At 37.8% G+C, this 18463-nt stretch overlaps 1 protein-coding gene across 3 annotated transcripts in view; it reads left to right on the top strand.

Moving 5' to 3' along the window:
• PPP3CA (protein phosphatase 3 catalytic subunit alpha) overlaps positions 1 to 18463 on the top strand; it is a 288033-nt gene that overhangs the window by 122657 nt on the left and 146913 nt on the right. For all 3 annotated transcript variants that reach the window (XM_074343239.1, XM_074343244.1, XM_074343251.1), the window contains one exon: positions 17074 to 17274. In XM_074343239.1, coding sequence (XP_074199340.1) covers positions 17074 to 17274 — 201 coding nt within the window. The remainder of the gene's footprint in view (positions 1 to 17073; positions 17275 to 18463) is intronic.

Raw genomic sequence — 18463 nt, forward strand, 5'->3', positions numbered from 1 at the left:
TTTTGCTCTCAGTTTAACAAGTCTCATAATAAAGGTAGTAAGCACTTATTGAGCGCTTAGTACCTATCAGGCATTGCCCTACGTTTTTACATATATTATGGGATCCTCACAATAAATAGCCTTGTGTGATAGGTGCCAGTATGACCTGCATTTTGCAGGTGAGGAAACTCAGGCACAGTGAAATCAAATAAATCACCCAAAGACCTAGACCTATTAAGTAGCAGAAAATGGTCTGAATTCAGAGAGTGGGGGTCCAGAGCCTTGAGGCAAGCACAACTGTATTACCGAAACTTCTTTAATAGAAGCCCCTAAAATAAGAAGGAACACATTTTTATTTGAGAGTAAAATCCATTGTAATTAACTTGAGTAAACACTTAAATGACTGATAGTCTTTGTTATGTCTGACTGGAATGTTGAAAGGTTGTTTGGCCCCCAGATCGTGGATCTAGAATGCCCAACACTGGGTTTGAAAGTGGAAGGAAGACAGGGGAGATGCCTGCGGCTGTCTCATTAATGTCAAAAAAAAACCCCAAAGGTTTTCTTTCCTTTGGTTGGAATTCTTTGGTTTCCTTCTTCCTTAATTAGCTTTTTAGAGAGAAATAACAACTGCCTTTGACAACCAACAATTTGTAGGCATTTTTGGATTAATGTTGTGAGCTTTAGTGCAGAGGGCACAGGATTTGGAGTCAAGACTCCAGGATTATGTTTTGGTCCCACATCCTAGCTGTGTTATCTTTAAACCATTTTTCTTATTCTCTTGATCCATAAAATGAAGAACACTGTGATACCTATCACATAGGGTTATTATGAAAATTGAATGCTAGCTACATCTATGAAAGTGTTTCCAAATGTGAAGAATGTATAGGCATTGTTTTAATGTTTGATAATTTTTTGAAATTGAAAATCTTATATAAAATAATTCCTTGTTCCAAATGATGACATTTCTGCCTGCCTAGTTAGGGCAGCCAAATTAAGACAGCTAGATCAGTTTTGAGATGAGATAAAATATTAGGAATTTATCTATTATTGATTTAAAGATACCTAATAGCATTTAGTAGCTTCAAATCATATTTGACTTAAACCAATATTATATGGTTGTTGTCATGTACCATTAAGTAAGCACTGTGTACACTATGGACTAAAAGATGTTAACTTTTATTGCGTGTCATACACTGTCCAGTAAGTACATATGTAAGTAAGTAGAAATCAGAAATAAGCAGAATTTATACTATTTTTTTTTTAAATTGTAAGACAAATACAGTATGACTTCAGCTTACACTAACATGTTTATAATTTTAATTATAATTTCTGGCCAGTTTTACTGATATCCTCTATTATTGAATATTCACGTTTGTATGAATTGACTGCCTCACTTTGTCAAAATAGTTGAATTGATTATTTGTTTATAGTTGGCTTTGACAAAACATATATGTCAAGAAGACAGTTTTACAGGAAAATAATTGGGAGTTAAGGCATAACTGATCTCCTTCCTAGATAATCACCAGACACAGTAGCATATTCGAATCTGTAAGAAAACTTGCCGCAAATAAGCCCATTTAACCATGTGTAACAGATGTTCCAGGGCTTTTTTCCTCCCCCAGAAACGCTTTATTTTATAAAACATCTATTAGCCCAGAACTGTCACTAGGAAATACTGCTGTGTATGTAAAATCTGACGTTCTTGGAAGGCCCAATCGTCTCTGGGCTTCTATAGGAATTGCTCCTCTGAAACCTTCCACTGAGGTCACGTTATACTCAAGTAAAGAATTTCATATATGCCCATGATGACAAATACAGTTCTTGATTAGACAGCCCTCTTGGGGCCGTATTTAATGTCAATTGGCAAGGTAAGTTTCTTTCTGTCAGACCACGTATACAATAGAAACATACAGTACTTGGGTTTTTTGGGGGGATAAATAAGCCAAGTGTAAATGAGAGTTTCCAGGTGATACAGCAAAATGCTGGCACACAAAACAAAAGAGATGCTGTGGCACAATAGATGTGGCACAAAAGAAATCACTGAAGCACGACACCAACAGATAATAAAGGAAAGATGCTTAAATTTGAGTTCATACTTCACATCAAGTATTGCACTAAGCACTTTTGCAAGTGTGGGCTCCTTTGATCCTTTCAACAGCCTCTTGAGTTACTAAAGTATCTCCATTTTATAGGTGAGGAAACTGTGATTTCTCAAGGATGTCTTCAGGACACATAGCCTTTAAAGCCAGAATGTGAAGATGGGCGATTAGGTACTTCAGAACTCCTCACCACTGCACGTGGTGGCACTTAGAGCACACATGCTGCTCCATATTGCTGAAAATTGTCAGTGGCAGCTACAGTAACTGATCTTCTCAAGGAGTACAGGGTGGGGAGGCACACCGTAAACAAAAGACACAGGCTGGCCTGAGAGGCAGCCAGCAGTCACTGACGGAAACCTTTGGGCTTTGGATAGATCCCAAGCTCAGTGCTCATATGTGGAAACACTGGAGGCTCCTTTTGCCTTTTGACCAACCTGTCAGAAACCAAATGACAGCAAAGACCCTGTACCTTTCACAAGCTGAACACTGAATCAGTTATTCCTTGTAATATTTTGGTCTCTTTCAAGCTGGGAACAATTAGATAAGACAGAAAAGCCAAATTAAGATGTTGAAGGAGCAAACTGCACATTCAGGATGAGTATTATTGCATTTAGAAAATTGTGTGATGAGATGCAGATCGTATATTAGTAAATAAATCATTGAAGAAGTGTTTTGTTTTGTTTTGTTTTGTTTTTGAATGCTTGCTATGTCCATTTTGGGTAGGGGATAATGAACTCAAAAGAAAAGAGCATGGCTCCGGGAATCCAGAGAACCGAGGGTGACTTCGGGCTCACTGGATGAGTCACCACTTACCTACAGAGGCGCTGTAGCAGGGATCAACAGCACAACTCTACAGCCAAGCGGCCTGGTGTGAGCCCTGGTGTCTCATGTGAACTTGGTGAAGTCACTTAATTTCTTTGTGCCTTGAGCCCTTGCATATGAAAACTAGGTTAGTAGTATTCATACCGTAGGATTTCTATGAAGATTCAGTGAGTTAACACACGCAGTGTAAAGTATTTAGAACGGTGTCTAGGATATAGGAAGTGCTATTTGATAGTGATTACTTTATCATTATCATTTATTTATTCTCTTTAATTCTCAGTTTCTTCAACTAGAAAATTAGGGGGTGAAAGTAATGATATTTAAGGTCTAACTTCAGATTTGTACACATTTATTGAATTTAGCATGAAGCTCTTTTAATGATTTGTGATTTGTCTTATGAATACAAAAATATGAAAATTAATATAAGCAGCAAGTATTTTCTGTTTTGAGGGCAAAAAGATAAACACAAAACAAAATAAAAACAAAGGTTTTGGCAAATGAAGGACATCTTATTACGTGTTCAAGTCTCAAGGATATGGAGGTTTAGGTAGAAAGCAGGCTTTTCAGAACTTGTGACATTGCATAGGGGTGATTAGGAGTTTGCCCGCTTAAGGAGGTAAGCAAGGCATTTGTTACGTATAATAAGCACTTATGAAGTGTCTGCTATGCCAGGAATGTTCCAGGCACTTTACAAGTACTAGTTTATTTAATCTTCAATTTACAGATCCAGAAACTATAACATAGAGAAGGTAACTAACTTGCCCAAGATCATACAGTTGGTGAAGCTGAGATGTAAACCCAGGCAGTTTGGCTTCTAAGTTTGTACTTTTAGCCCCTTTGCCTTACTGTCTCTGAAAGGCTTGAAGAAAGCTATGAAATTACATGGAATACTCAAAGTATGTATCATGTAATAGGGTATGGCTAGACCGTAGGGTTTGGGGGTAAGATAAATTGAGGTGAGATAACTGGAGACTTAAAGAAATATTCTGATCATTATCTTAATAATCTAGATAAGAGCATAATTGAGGAATTAGACTAGCATGGTTGCCATAGCAACGGTCAGGAAGCCATGTTAGAGGGAATTGTAGCCTCTCTGGGTCAGGAATCCTTTTGAGAATCTATTAAATTGTGGCCTTTTTCTCCAGAAATGTGTGCAACATACAACGTTGCCATGGAATTTCAACAGTTTCACAAACCTTTTAATTTCTTTGATGCTTTACCCACCTTGGTTTTCCTCCCTTGTAAGAATCGTGTATTTTCATAGAAGTCTGCAGTTTTCCTTTACTTTGTGTTTTTCTTGTGTTCTATGTTTTCTTTCAGTAATCATATTTTTTAATATTTCACTTTCCTTAGATACATGTTTTTTGGTTACTAACGTTTACAAAATTATAGTTTTGGCGAAGTTCATGATCAGCTGTAATCAACATCGTGTCCCTGCTGTATGAATGTATGTAAATAAAAATTGCAGTGAAATTTCCTGTAATTTTCTTACTTTGTTGCTTGAGTACAAAAGTGATAGTAGACCTGTGGCCAGTAGGTATTCTCTACCACGATCTGCGTCATGCTGTGTTAATTCATGAGTAGTTTCTTACTTGGATAGCTATATCTGGAATGGGAACATTATTTGCATTAAAAGAAAAATCACTCCTTTTTCCAAAAGGCAACTGAAAAGGCCTGTTGTGGAGAATTAGATCGAAGATTCTGTCTTTGCTTCTAGGACACCCTTTTTTGTCTCTTGAGCATGGAAACCCTAAGGGTAATTAGAGCCTTAGAGGTAAGGGAGTTCAGAAGAGGCTGGGTGACTGATTATCATTTGTTTTGTTTATCACTTGGTGTGAGAGTAATAATTGGGTCCCTGTTGGCTATGTGGGGTGTAAGCATTGCCAATACCTATGGCAAATTGCTCTAGTAAAATTCACATGCTCTTTAGGATTATTTTTTTTTTAAATACAATCTAACTTGGCAGTTTGGTGAACTGAATTCAAAGTTATCTTCCTGAAATGATGAAAAAGGAATTGTTTTCTTTCTTTCTCCTTTTCCTTTAATTTTCCCTGAACTTTTACTACACTTTAGCTGTTAAAGCCTCCATCACAAAAGTGTAAATTATTTAATTGTAGAATTATTTATTTATACAAATGTAAATATTCTCAAAAATCATGATATTATTAACCAGTTAGTTCTGAAGAAGAACATTATCAGAAAAACAACTTCAGAGGTTTCTATATTTTCTTGGACTTTAGGCTTATAAAGGAAAGTTGCTTTTAGTGAGTTTGCACTTATGTAATGTATAATATCTTTCTTTTTTGTGTGTTTTTTTGTGGGGGGAGGTAATTAGGTATATTTATTTATTTCTAATGGAGCTACTGGGGATTGAACCCAGGCCCTCGTGCATGCTAAGCACGCACTCTACCACTGAGCCCTCCCTCATGTAATGTATAAAATAAAACTATAAAAGTACCCTCCCCCATGTAATGTATAAATCTTTATGACATCTTTCTTTCTTCAGTACTTAATGTGTGTACCTACATATCATTTTAAAAATATATCTGATATATAGAATTTTAGCAAATCAAAGATTATTTTGAGTTTCATTATGAATAACTGAATGCACATTTTTGGGAATGAGGATCTTTTACTGATTTGAAATATATTCCTAAAAATAATTGACTATATATAAACTTTTATGTATGTGCTATGATCAGGGAGGAGACATTTCACTGGAGGTGAAATTATCACATAACTGAGACATATGTTTTTTGTTTTTTTTTAATTTTAGGGGGTGATTAGGTTTATTTAATTATTTTTTGTGGTAGTACTGGGGACTGGACCCAGGACCTCATGCATACTAGGCATGCACTCCACCACTGAGCTATACCCTCCCCCCAAGACATATCTCCTTTAAGCACTAAATTATTTAAAATTCTATTTAATGAAAGTGTATCAAAATTGTATTACACCTTTTCCTGCTTATAACAACGTATTGCCTGGTAATCTGGAATAAGATACTTATGAAATATGGAATGTATACCATTATGAACACCCTGGATATGCCCTGATAGCCTCTAGGGCTCTTCTGAAATATGGAACTCTACACACAAATGCTCAGTTATGCCTGGCCACCTCCTTTTCTACTTAGTGTTCTGAGAATGCCTCCATTCCTTTCCTAAGGAGTAACAGGCCCAGATTTTGTGGTGGGTATTCTCATCCCAGCTCAGCGTTTGATTACCTCTGGGTGTGTCTTTGCACTGTGGTTGGTGAAGATGATGGGAACCAGAGCTCTGAGTAAGCGGAGCATTATTATGTATCAAGGGACTTAAGAAATACGCACACAACTCCATTGTTAGATAAAATACACTGTTAACGCTGTTTGATTTGTGTGTGTCTGTGTGTGTATGTGTTGTGTAACTGCTTTTTGCTGGACGTGTCTTGTATCTTACATTCGTATTGATCTGTTAGTACTTAGACATTTAATCATGATTATTTCTTGAGTGGGGATTTAAGGCAAAGAATGATTTTTAAATGATGTAGAAATAAAAATACTGTTTCTAGCCTGCCGATTGTGAATTCTGCACATGTAACTTTAACAAAAGTACTTACAGGGCTGCCTAAATGATTCACCATCATGCCCATTCACTTGGATAGTGAAAAACTTATGAAATTGAAGCTTTGGGGGGGTTTGGGGGGACTCATAACCCAAAGTCATGTACCATGGGAATTATGTTGCTTTGTTTGTCATTCTGTATGTGCTTAGAATGAGTTAGATAACCAAGTTTTTAGCTATTCTTGACAGCAACATTTCACAATAAATATTTCATTTGTGTCTACAAGGAAGAGTTGAATTCCTTCTGATTGGCAGTGATAGTTTGTCTAGCAGGGACTAACTAGAGAGGGAAGGAAGCCTTTCTCCTCCTGAACTGCTTCTGACCCTCAGGGATGCTGAGAAAGTGTTAGTCTACGAAGTCTCAGATGTCTCAAGTTTAAAACAAAGGCTTTTTGCTGATGCATACTTCAAAAGATACATTCATAGCATTCTTACAAGCTCGAAAGTGTTCTTTTTAAAGGAAACATTTGAACTGCTTTCTGAAATTTGAGGGGATAGTGCTTTATGAGCCTAAAAGCACCAAGGTACTATTGTACCGATATGGTATTGTTTTTATTGTTATTCGGTCAATTTTATATCACAGATAAATTTTATATATGATCCTGTAATCACATCAGAGATTAAAACATTCAGTATTTCAAATGATTTGTCGTAATTGTCTCCTCTTCCTTTTTCTGTTTTCTATCTGTTGCTCACTTTTGACCGTGTCTGTCCGTTTCACCTTAGGAATGTGGTTCTGTAGTTCCCACCCCACCATCTGGCATCCATGGTCTCTTTCCTGAAATGAGTACTTTTAAAGATATATTTATTACATGAAGTTTTGAGTTATTTTGTATCACTAGCCAAGGAAAAGATCAAAATTCAAAATTCAAAGTACAGTTTCTACTGAATGCATTTGCTTTCATATCATGGTAAATTGAAAACTTGTAAGTTGAACCATCGCAACTCAGGGACCATCTTACTTCTAGTACCACAGAAATTTTATGCAAATTCTGAGTGAACAAGGAGAGACAAAGTCCATTTATTTTTGCATTCATTCAGAAACATTGATTGAATATCTATCAGACGACAGGGTACTGGACTAAACTCGCAATGGAACTTGATTGTTAATATTTCTACTTAATTATTTTGATATTTTTGAGTAGTGATGATTGATTGACTCATGTGAAGAGTGAGATTTGGTGCTACCTGTAAATTTACAAGTAGCATTATAATTCTAGCAATTTATTTCCTCAGTTATTCAAGATTTTTTTAATGCACAAAATATGTGCTGTTTAGGAGTGGAAAAATCTTTAAGAGCGGTTCCTTATTGAGGAAGGGTATGCAGTCTGTCGCAGGTTTATTATGAAATCAGACATTTTCCATTTGATAGATTAAGAAATGCATATTTGATTTAGAATCAAAATTGACAAGGACGTATTAAGAATAAATGAAACATGAAGATGAAGTTTGAGAAGATACAGTTGTGGGTGGTATTCATTAAAGCATTCCAATTTTTAAATAGACGTGTGAAGATTATGATTTGAGGAGCACACATTTGAGGTGCTGAGAATTGGGGCCTCCTGTATGCTTCTGTATTATTCATATGAGTGGGTGGTTCTTAGAAATTGCAGACCAGAGGGAGTGGAGGAGAGCATTTCTGGAACACGGAAAGGCCCAGAGGACCTGATGCTTCACTGTTGGGCCCAGGGGGAGTAGGGCGTACAGAGCTAGGACAGGGAGGAATTAAATGCAAACCTAGGGATTTAACTCCTTTCCTTGGCTCTCTGGAGGCTGACACTGAGGCAAAATATTTCAATCTTTGCTCACTGTGGCACACTGTGGCTATATGCCAAATTCATTGTTTTTTTTTTTCCAAACGATCACTCTTTATGTGGAAGAGTGGTAACGTGGTGATATCCTTAAATTGCCACGTAGGATTTACATTATTTGATATCATTTGGGGCATAGATTTGCCATTTCATCAAGATCTTTCAAAGAAAAGAAAGTCTATTCATCTAAAAAAAAAATTGTTCTGATGCCTGTAGGTGTTTGAACCACAGGGGATGGGGACCGTGGGTAGGCACGTGGGCACAGAAAATGTGTGGGCATCTACAGCCGGATGACGAACTTGAAAGGAAAAGAGTTGACTTGTGTGTGGGCATGGGTTGAGTTTTTCATATCAACTTGTAAGTTTAGGATTAAAGACAAAGAAGGCACACATCATATTTTGCAGGTTTGCTATTTTTAATGCACAGATTTCCAAAGTTTATGTTTATTAAAGAATTTCTAATCAAATACTTCAATTCCAATAGAGGCAAAATCTTTGCCTGTATTTCGTGTATTAGGCCATGGCGTTGAAGATTTCTGAGTGGTAAAGTGTGTCTTGGGTTAAATAAAGTTTTAGGATCCCTGGATACTCTTCATTTCTAAAGGGTAATTATTGGGTTCACAGGGACCTACTCACTTGGGAAATGAATTCAACTTGCCTGTAAATGTCTTGTTTGTTTCTTGATTTTTTTTATCTCCTCCTGTGACATTTGTCTCAGAGAAAAAGAAAATATTCAAGGCAAAAAAAAAATAAATAAAAAACCCTCTACTGAAATTTATCCCAGTGAGTAGAATTTTATGCACTACTCTAAGTTTACCATTCCAGAGATTACTACAAATATCATTTGCTGAAAATACTGTTGTAATCACTTCATCTAGTCCTGAGATGCAGTATAGCTGGGGCACCTACTGGTGTAACTGGTATGACTGATTATATTTTTAAATTAAAAACAACAGTGGAGTAGACCCTTATAAAAAATGCATCTTTGATTACATATTAAAAAATTTAAGTATATAATTTAACTTAAATATTTAAATAAAAACATGTAATAGTTCATTTAAATTCTTAGTTTAATCTGAACATTCAGTATCATGTATCTAAACCAGTAAGTGTAATTTTGCTTTTATCACATACTTACATAGACTAATTTGTGACTGGCCTGACCCCTCCCTGTTAATCACAGGACTTGTGCATGTTAACTTTTTATTTTAACTAAAACATCTGATTTTATTTAAGCTTTTCAGTAATGCTGAAATATTTTGAAACTCTTAAAGCTAAACTTTTTAAAAATAATCTTTCATGTTGAATCATTATTACATAATTCATTATGTAAGCCACTTGCAATTTTTCTAGTAATTAAATGAACTAACCAAAATACCAAAATTTCAAAGGAGTTTTGTGGTAGAACAATCCAAGACCTTATGCAGAGGGGATTGTGGACTATGTCCTTGGGTCCTTAGAGTCAAGAATGCACAGTGGCCAGAAAATAAGAAAAGCTGTACATGGAAAGGATGGCGAGTAGCTTTATAGTAATAAGCATATTTAAAGGAAAATTATTTTGAAATTCAGACAATGAAAAGAAGCTCTGACTGTACTGTTAAGGTACTCATTTCCACTAATTATTAATCCCTTGTAGTTGGGAACACTAATTCTTTTAGTTAACTAGTGTCTTTATTCTTTATTAAAGAATTTCACATTTCAGATTTAGGTTCAAAAAGTAGTGTATAATATATGTTTTGTAAGCCAGAGAGGGGGAAATTGCTTATTTTAATAAATGTTTTGAGTACCACAGTGCCCTTTTATTAGCACTTTGGGGATGTTACATAAAATACCATTGTGCTATATTTGCATGTAACATTCAGGAGAACTAAACGAGGTATTCAGTTTGCTGGTGAAATGATCAGTACACATACTGTGTCTAGTAACTGAATACATTTTAAGGCTCAGGATCTGTGTGGTAGTATTCGGGGGAAGAGTAAAGAGATCTCTGCTAAGAGATCATCATAGCAGTAGAAAAAAACACCACCAGTAAATTAATAAATTGAAGTTTTATTTATAGACCTACCGTGAAGAATTTTTTTAGCTTAAGTGGGTCCGGATGTTTCTGTTTATAAGGTTAATATTCAACCGCACTTGAGACAGGCAAGCGTATTTTAATTTGACAGGCATTCATGTCTATAATGAAAGCCAGAGTCTTTTAAACAAACCAGTGATGAGAATCCACAGGAGGAGTGTAAGCAGAACCCTAATAAATACCTTTCTACAGTTTTTCTTAGAGGCTTAGCTGTGGTTAATTGTTAAGCAATCTTTCTCACACAACATGTTTTGTATATCTGCACATAGACATTATGTGCATGGATAAGCATGTATCGTCATACTGATAATTTTTTTTTAAATCCCGAAGAATATGTCACACCTAATTGCTTGATATTAGAGCTTGAAGAAAATTTAGTGGACAGTCACTAGTATTTCCTTTTGTGTATTGTGTCACTCTCATCAGAAGTAGGATCAGATTCCACATATTCTAATTACTGATGAGAGAACTAGTTTTGTATATTGTAGCTGGAATACTGTACCTTGTAGCTCACATACTCTGGTGTTCATTACTTATCTTCAAGACAGAGCCTCATCTTCCAGAGTCACTTGGGATTCACAGATACTACCATATATAAAATAGGATAAATAGCAAGGATCTACTCTGTTGCACAGGGAATCATATTCAGTTTCTTATAATAAGCTACAATGGAAAAGATTCTTAAAATATGGATATATGTATAACTGAATCGCTCTGCTGTACACCTGAAACTAACATTGTAAATCAACACTTCAATAAAAAGTAAAATTCTTAAAAAGGCACAAAACTACAATGGTTTACCTTTCAGTGATCAAAAAAAAAATTAGGTGTTTTTATAGACTTTAGACAAAAGAAACGTGTGACTGCATCTAAGAGTTTCTAGGAACCCCCGCATAACCTTAAAACAGATAAAGATAGATAAAACCTTTTTTTCTTACTGTTTACGTTGTCTCTCATTCTCTTTAAAGTTTGTTCTTAGGTTTTTCAGTTTAACGCTTTTCCATCTGTCTTAAGCAAAAACGTTAATAGTTATACCACATGGTCAGCTCGTCAGAGCCTGGGCTGCCTGTGCTTGTTTCCTTTCGCTCACTTCTCGCCAGCCCTTGTCACTGCCTAGTGTGAACACAGTGCACAGTCGGTTCTTCATGGGTGCTTGATGACTGACTGACTGATTGATAAGGTCAGATTGGAACAGTAGTTGGTGACATAAACAAATGTCCAGGAGGGAATAGATGGAGTGCCAGTCTGTGGGGGCCAGGCCAGGATGTGTCTTAAGTTGTCTGATATTTCATATCCTTAAGCTGTTCTCTTAACGTGCGGACATAAGCACCTTAGACAGCCCTTGTGGCGACAGCAGCCACACAAAACATGGGACAAGAGTTGTTCCTGTGCACATTCTGATTACAGAGAGGGATGAAACATACGTGTCTGGACTTGCAGAGACATTGCATCTGCTGCAGTGGATTGACATTGTGGAACATGTTTTGAGGGGCAGAATTAAACTGCCTGGCATTTTGTATGTCTTTACTTATGGTATAGACCGATCAGTGAATCTCAATCCGGACTTCACATTAGTATACCCTGGGTTTCTTTAAAGAAACATGCCACTGCTCTGGCCCCGCCCGAGACCAGTTAAATCAGGAACTCTAGAGACTGAGCCTGGGCATCATTCATTTTTAAAAGCAATTCCAATGTGCAAGCAGTTTTGAGATAGTTTGAAGTTTTACAAAGTTGGAAGAAAAGAGAGATGAAAAAATATAATTTCTACTCACCCTGTCCTCATTTATTTGTTGAGAAGGATGCATCACTGCCCAATAATAAGGTAATACAAGCCATTTGTGCAATTTTGCAATTTTACGTATTCTAATAGTGGTATTAAAAAATGAAAAGAGGAATAGTTAGAATTAGTTGTAGTAGTTATCCTAAATCTTATTATTTCAGCATGTAATCAATATAAAAATGTTAATGAGATATTTTACATTTTCCCCTTGTATCAAATGTTCTAAATCCAGGGCCTACTGTAGCTTGTGGCTTGTAGCTTTGCAGCATAGCTGAGTTTGGACTAGCCACTTTTCAAGTGCTTAGCCACCACGTGTGGCCAGTCCACTCCACGTCGACAGAATGAATCAGGAGGGTGAAGTGCTGGGAGGGAAACCCTGAGATCTGAACATTGTGCTGGTTTTGCTACTGGCTAATCCTGTGACCTTGGACGATTCACTCATCCTCTCTCTGGACTTCAGTTTCCTCTTGTTTACTATAGGAGGGGTCAGGAGTCAGTCTAAATTGGAAGTTTTCTAGTTTTGCCTCAGAGAGCCCCAGGATTTTGTGAGCATACCTCAACAGCCAGTAGGGGAAAAGAGAAAACGCAAGCCGCTTAGGCTCTTTTTTCCTTTCCTTATTTGCATTTCCAGGTGTCATTTTGTTTGAGGAAAGAAACAAAAAAAAAAAAAAAAAAAATTAAAAGCCAAACAAAGGTTTGAAACAATCACTTTTAAATTGATGGTTCTCTCTCATCAGCATTTGCAAAACTGCTCCAGGAAGAGGCTGGGCAGCTGGTGTCCTGCTTTGCCTTTCAGGGAAGGTATCACCATGACAATGACTCTGGAATACTTCCTATCAAGTAGTAGGAATCCTTTGAGTAGTGACTGCATTGGCTCAGAGCTGAAAAATAGAAAGTTCAGCTCGGGTACCTAGGTCTACCCCAGAGCGATAACAGATCAATTACGGCTACTGAGGCACCTGGTGGTTATCTAAAAGTGACCTCTAGCCCAAATCGCAGGAGACCCCTGACTCTGAGTTGTGGGCCCCTGTAGCCAGCCCGAACCGAGGGTGAGCATTACCCTGGCTACAAGGCTTTACTGACTTGGAATGTCTACTGGTGAATGCCCAGTTGACAGCAACTTCAATAATTTTTATATAGATCCCAATATTGGGTGCACGTGATTTTGGTTCTCAGACTAGTGACCTGTCCCCTATTAGACAGAAGAACTCTCTGGTGGCATCAACAAATAGAAAAGAAAGCAAAACATATCCTGTTCATTGGAAATCAATCTTTGCCATGTTTCCATAGTCAGTGATGTAGGGGCATGATCCTAGTCCAGTATGTTGTTTGCCTTTAAAGACTTCCTTGGTGGTTTGTGGTAGGAGTCAGTCAAGGACTTACTTATATGTCCCAAATTGTAGCTACTTTGCTGTTTCATTTGACAAAAAAAAAAAAAAAATGACGCTGAGTGAGAATTGTGAAGTAGAGAAAGCTGAGAGGGTTTCTGTCTATTTTTAGGATGCTTCTAAGAAGTCTATTATAATACCATACTCTTTACTTAACAGGCAATTATGAGAAAATTATTTTGGAAAGAGTCAGCCCAAATATCAATAGTTATTTCAGAATTTTTATTAGCATCCACCAACTTAATTCTTCCAGTCCTGGCCTGCTCATGTATCAATGAAAGCAACTTGCTGTAATACTCAAAGCCAAGGAGGGAAGGGAAAATCCAATGTTTTTACATCAAGTGAAGCCACTTATACAATGAGTTAATGAAAGAAATGTTTTCTAAGCACATTGAATTCTTTGATCCAAGTAGTTTTTGCTCAATATTTGGCACGGATGTGTATGTAGGTCTCTAGGTGAACAGAGAAAGCAAATACATGTGACCTTTGTAAGGCTGATATTTTCTTTATGAAGCCAAAAGGTGCACAAATACACAAATATTAGCCCACTCTTATTTTCGCTACAGAAAACTTCTCTCTGGCTGACAGCATCTCTGTGTTCACTCTTTGGCCTCATTGCTGCCCATCTTGTTTCCCTGTGGGCTTTGCCATCTGTTTAACTGGTAAAGGGCCCATCTCATCAGTGCCCTTTCCTATCATCCGGTTGGAAACAGAGCCTCCTGATTGGCCCTTTTGCTCTCTTTTCTCCCTCCTGTTTATTTGGGACCAGCTCCAATACCTCAGAGCAGGCGGCTTTACCTTAGCCCGCTAGCTACCTTAGGATTAGCAATTACTGGAAGGTAAAGATCTGCAGCAAAGGGTGGGAGCATCTGTTATGGCAGTGATCTTGGCCTTGGAGAGTCTGGGGACTTGGAGCAAGTCTAGTTCATGAAGGTGATGCCCTCCCTGGCGTGCTCTCTTTTTGCCTCGCGGCTTCTGAAATGCTTCAGCTCTTTCAAGTTGAACCCTGTGATCTCTCCTAAGTTTAACAGGGCCACCTAGTGCATGTGTGACAGAGACCCCCCGCCTGATAATACATCCGTCTCCTTCCCTTCTACGCTTCTGTGATTCTTGCCTGACAGTTTTGCAGAGTCACTTAAATCTTGACAGTTGTCCAATTCATACCTTTGGAATTTACTTGAAAAAAAAAAAAATCAGCTCTTGGCCTTACCCCAGGTGTCTTTTTGAAGTGTCCCCCTTTCCACCCTCAACGTATCTGAGGGATTTTGAGAAGTCACCAGGTAAGATCTTTTCCAATTTCAAACCATACATAAAGATCCAGGTAAAGGAATGTGGCCATCGAAATTTTGTTTCCATGTTTTCTTAACCAGCATCTATGTTAGTCAGGCAAGAAAAAGGTGGGAGGGCAAAAAACGAAAATGGACACAATCTTCCCCAAGTGCTTGAAGTCTAATGACCTCCTTTCCTGTTTTTTCACCTCCTCATTTAATTCTTAATTTTATTTTTCTTGTCTTTTAAAGCTACACTTTGGAGTTAGGCATTTCATCCTTTGTTTTAACATATGCTTTTGTATTATATATCTATTCCATTCTAAGCTGCCCCAAATAATTTTTGAAAATGAAAGTGGTCTTTCTAAGAAACACCTCTCAGTATTCATTAGAATTTCAATTCCAGAAAGTGATTTACTCATCACTTTTTAATTATTAAGCACTGTCTTAAGTACTTTCTGGGAAGCAGTGTGGTGTAGCTGTTAACACAAGTATTCTGGCATCAGAGTTTACACTTGATGGGTCTGCGTATAAATCACTGGGTGATTATCTTGGGCAAGGAGCTTAATATTTTTGAGTATCAAGTTTCTCCCCAGCAGTAATGTTATAGGGACTCAATAAGTTTATATATAAACGCTTGTATGCCTTACTCATCTTACCGCTTTATTGTTGTGTCTGACTTTCTTACCCAAACAATGCCTGGCATAAAATAAACACTATAAAAGTTAGCTGCTACTATTACTATTTACTTTAATTATTATAACAATCCTTAGATAGATATAATCCCCACTTTACAGGTGAGGTAATGGAAGCCAAAGGAGGTTATCTATTTAGCTGGCCCAAGGTCATGCAGCTGGGGAGTGTGCAGAGCTGAGGTTTGCACCCAGGTTCATCTGGCCACAGATGCCTCATGCGTATCCACCGAGTCTGCCACGGCTGCTTCGTTTTGGTAGCGTCGTTCAATAGATATGCCTGGATTATTGGGAAAATCAAGCTTGCATCCCTCAGTACCTTCTCATTTCCTGATTTTTCTTTTCTCTTAAGTAGTTGTAATTTCTCTTGGATAACAGTCTGTGCCATGGGATTGCACAAAATTTCTTGGCATAGGTCTACCATAAATCATGCTTCTTGGAGAGATGCTTTTAGGCAGTGAGAGGGCTTGGTTTATTCCACAACATCAAGTGTTTTACCTAAGAGAGGAGCCTCAGATAGAGATGTTCTTTTGCACGCGGTGTAATGCTCATGGTAGATGAAAGTTACATGAAACAATGCTTATGCTGGTTCAAGATACTTTTCATAGATCTGAGTTGTCCAGTAAATGAACCTTCATGTGAAGTAGAGAAATAATGAGTTTCCCTCACTGAAGGGGCTTCTTGGCCACGTATCAGAAATTTCACTTTCGCAATGCCGTCTCTGACCGTGGATCTTTGGATGTCCCGGCACCTTGTGGGAGTTTAGTGAATATCCTCTGGCTGAGTGAGTGAATGGATGTATTCAGAGTCATTAGGAAGGACAGTAGCTACAAAAGAGCTTCTTAGTGCTAAGGAGGCCTGGGGGCGCCAGTGGAAGAGAGAATGGTTGGCTCTCAGTCTGAACAATCAGTTCAGGTTGTCTTTGTGTCCTATTCCTAAACTCCCGGTGCCGCCTCCTGCTGTTGTGTAGTCCTCTGGCTGTGGAGAGATTCCTTCTGTACATGCGCATGCAAGTCCTGATTTTCTGTTCAATATTCAGTGCATTTTTGCCTCTTCACTCTCAGTTTCCTGCTCTATCCTTAGTGAATCTGTGAGTTTTCTCAGAGATGTGACTCCCATTGGAGGGCAAATCTAGTCTGGCAGGCCTTTTCCTATTTCTCCAATCCCAGTAGACGAGCCTGCTTCTTAGCAGAGAAGCATTTTGCCAGAGTCAAAATGGGGTGGATAGATGGACAGGAATTCTTTCCGTTTGCTGAACTGTTTATTGCCTCACAGAAACAAATCTCTCTCCTTTTGTGTTATTAACTCAATCGGGAACTTCTAGATGCCCAGGATGGGTACTGGATGAGGAAGAGCTGTGAATTTCCTTTCAGCAATCACATTCCATCCAGAATCAAGGGAAGAAGGTAGTCTTGAGAGCCCTTGATCACGTCTGAATGTGGGAACTTTGTAAATACTCTGATAGGTGGTCAGTGCTAGGGATGGATATTTGGTGGTTGTCATTGAATCATTTGTTGCTGAATTCTGGCTAATGTAATACTTTGACTTTTTCTCCTACAGCTGTCCCATTTCCTCCAAGTCACCGGCTTACGGCAAAAGAAGTCTTTGATAACGATGGGAAACCTCGAGTGGATATCCTAAAGGCACATCTCATGAAGGAGGGCCGGCTGGAAGAGAGTGTTGCATTGAGAATAATAACAGAGGGGGCTTCCATTCTTCGACAGGAAAAAAATTTGCTGGATATTGATGCACCAGTCACAGGTAAGTCCTGAGGATGGAGACTGTCCACTTGGGCCCACAGTTTGTTGTTTTTAACATCGAATCAGAAATCCTAGACACCAGTGAATCTTCAGACACCTTCTTCCTTTTATTCTTTTACTGCCAGATCTGTACATTAGGAACTGAAGATTTTATGCCCATGTAACAATATTTTTACTTTCCTGTGTTAAATATTCACATGATGTGATGCTCTAAAAAGTGTTGTGTAACTTAGAGATGATGGAGATATTCCGAAGTAATACTTTAACTAAGAAGCGATACTGTTTGTCAGTTGAACACTGTCACAAAGAACACAGGATAGTCATTGGGAAAGATCAGACAAAGCATGCGTAGGCTCCCAAGTGGTAGATTGCGTGACTAAGTTAAAGCAGTGGTTTTCAGAGCGTCATCCCAGACTAGCATCACCTTCATCACCACCTGGAAGCTTGTTAAAAGGTCCTTTCTCAGCCCCTAGCCCAGCACTACCGAATCAGATTCTCTGGGGGTGAAGCCCAGCAATCTGCTTTATCAAGTCCTCTAGGTGATTGTGATGCACATTAAAGTTTGAGAACCACTGAACTGCAGGAAGAAGACCAAATCTCTCTCCTTCCTATAGCATTTTGTGCCTAGAATATATGTCTTTCCTTCCTGAGTGTTTTTGTTCTGTTACTTCTTAAGGACAGATACATATTTGGCATAAATGGAACTTCTCTTAGACCGTAAACATTAAATCGTGTCAAAAAGTTTTGTATGTTATAGAAGGTCAAATAGTAGGGGCTTTTCATCTACATTTTGGGACGTTTTCTGAACTTGCAGTTTTTTATTTCTAGAGAAGCTTAAAAAACATTTATTTTTCTCCTTAATTATTATCATTCTGGCAAAGGGAAGAAATTTAGACATAGAATATTGTCTTTTTCAAAATGAAGAGGGCATTTAAAATATTTCATGCATACTACTGATTGCTTCTTTCTTTCAAACCTTCATGTACTCATAATATTACTGGCCTTCAAATATATTTTTGATGGTGACTGTTAGAAGCAAGAAAAGCCCTCTTGAATATCAGACTAGACCTTGCTTGATTAAAATGTCCCTAATGGTTCCTATTCCAAAGAAACTGACGTTATTTACATTCTGGTTTTGGTTGGCAATGCTATTTTTCTTGTTTGTAACTCATAAAAATAATGATTGTGTT

The sequence above is a fragment of the Camelus bactrianus genome, chromosome 2, assembly GCF_048773025.1.
Source record: "Camelus bactrianus isolate YW-2024 breed Bactrian camel chromosome 2, ASM4877302v1, whole genome shotgun sequence".
Lineage (NCBI taxonomy): Eukaryota > Metazoa > Chordata > Mammalia > Artiodactyla > Camelidae > Camelus > Camelus bactrianus.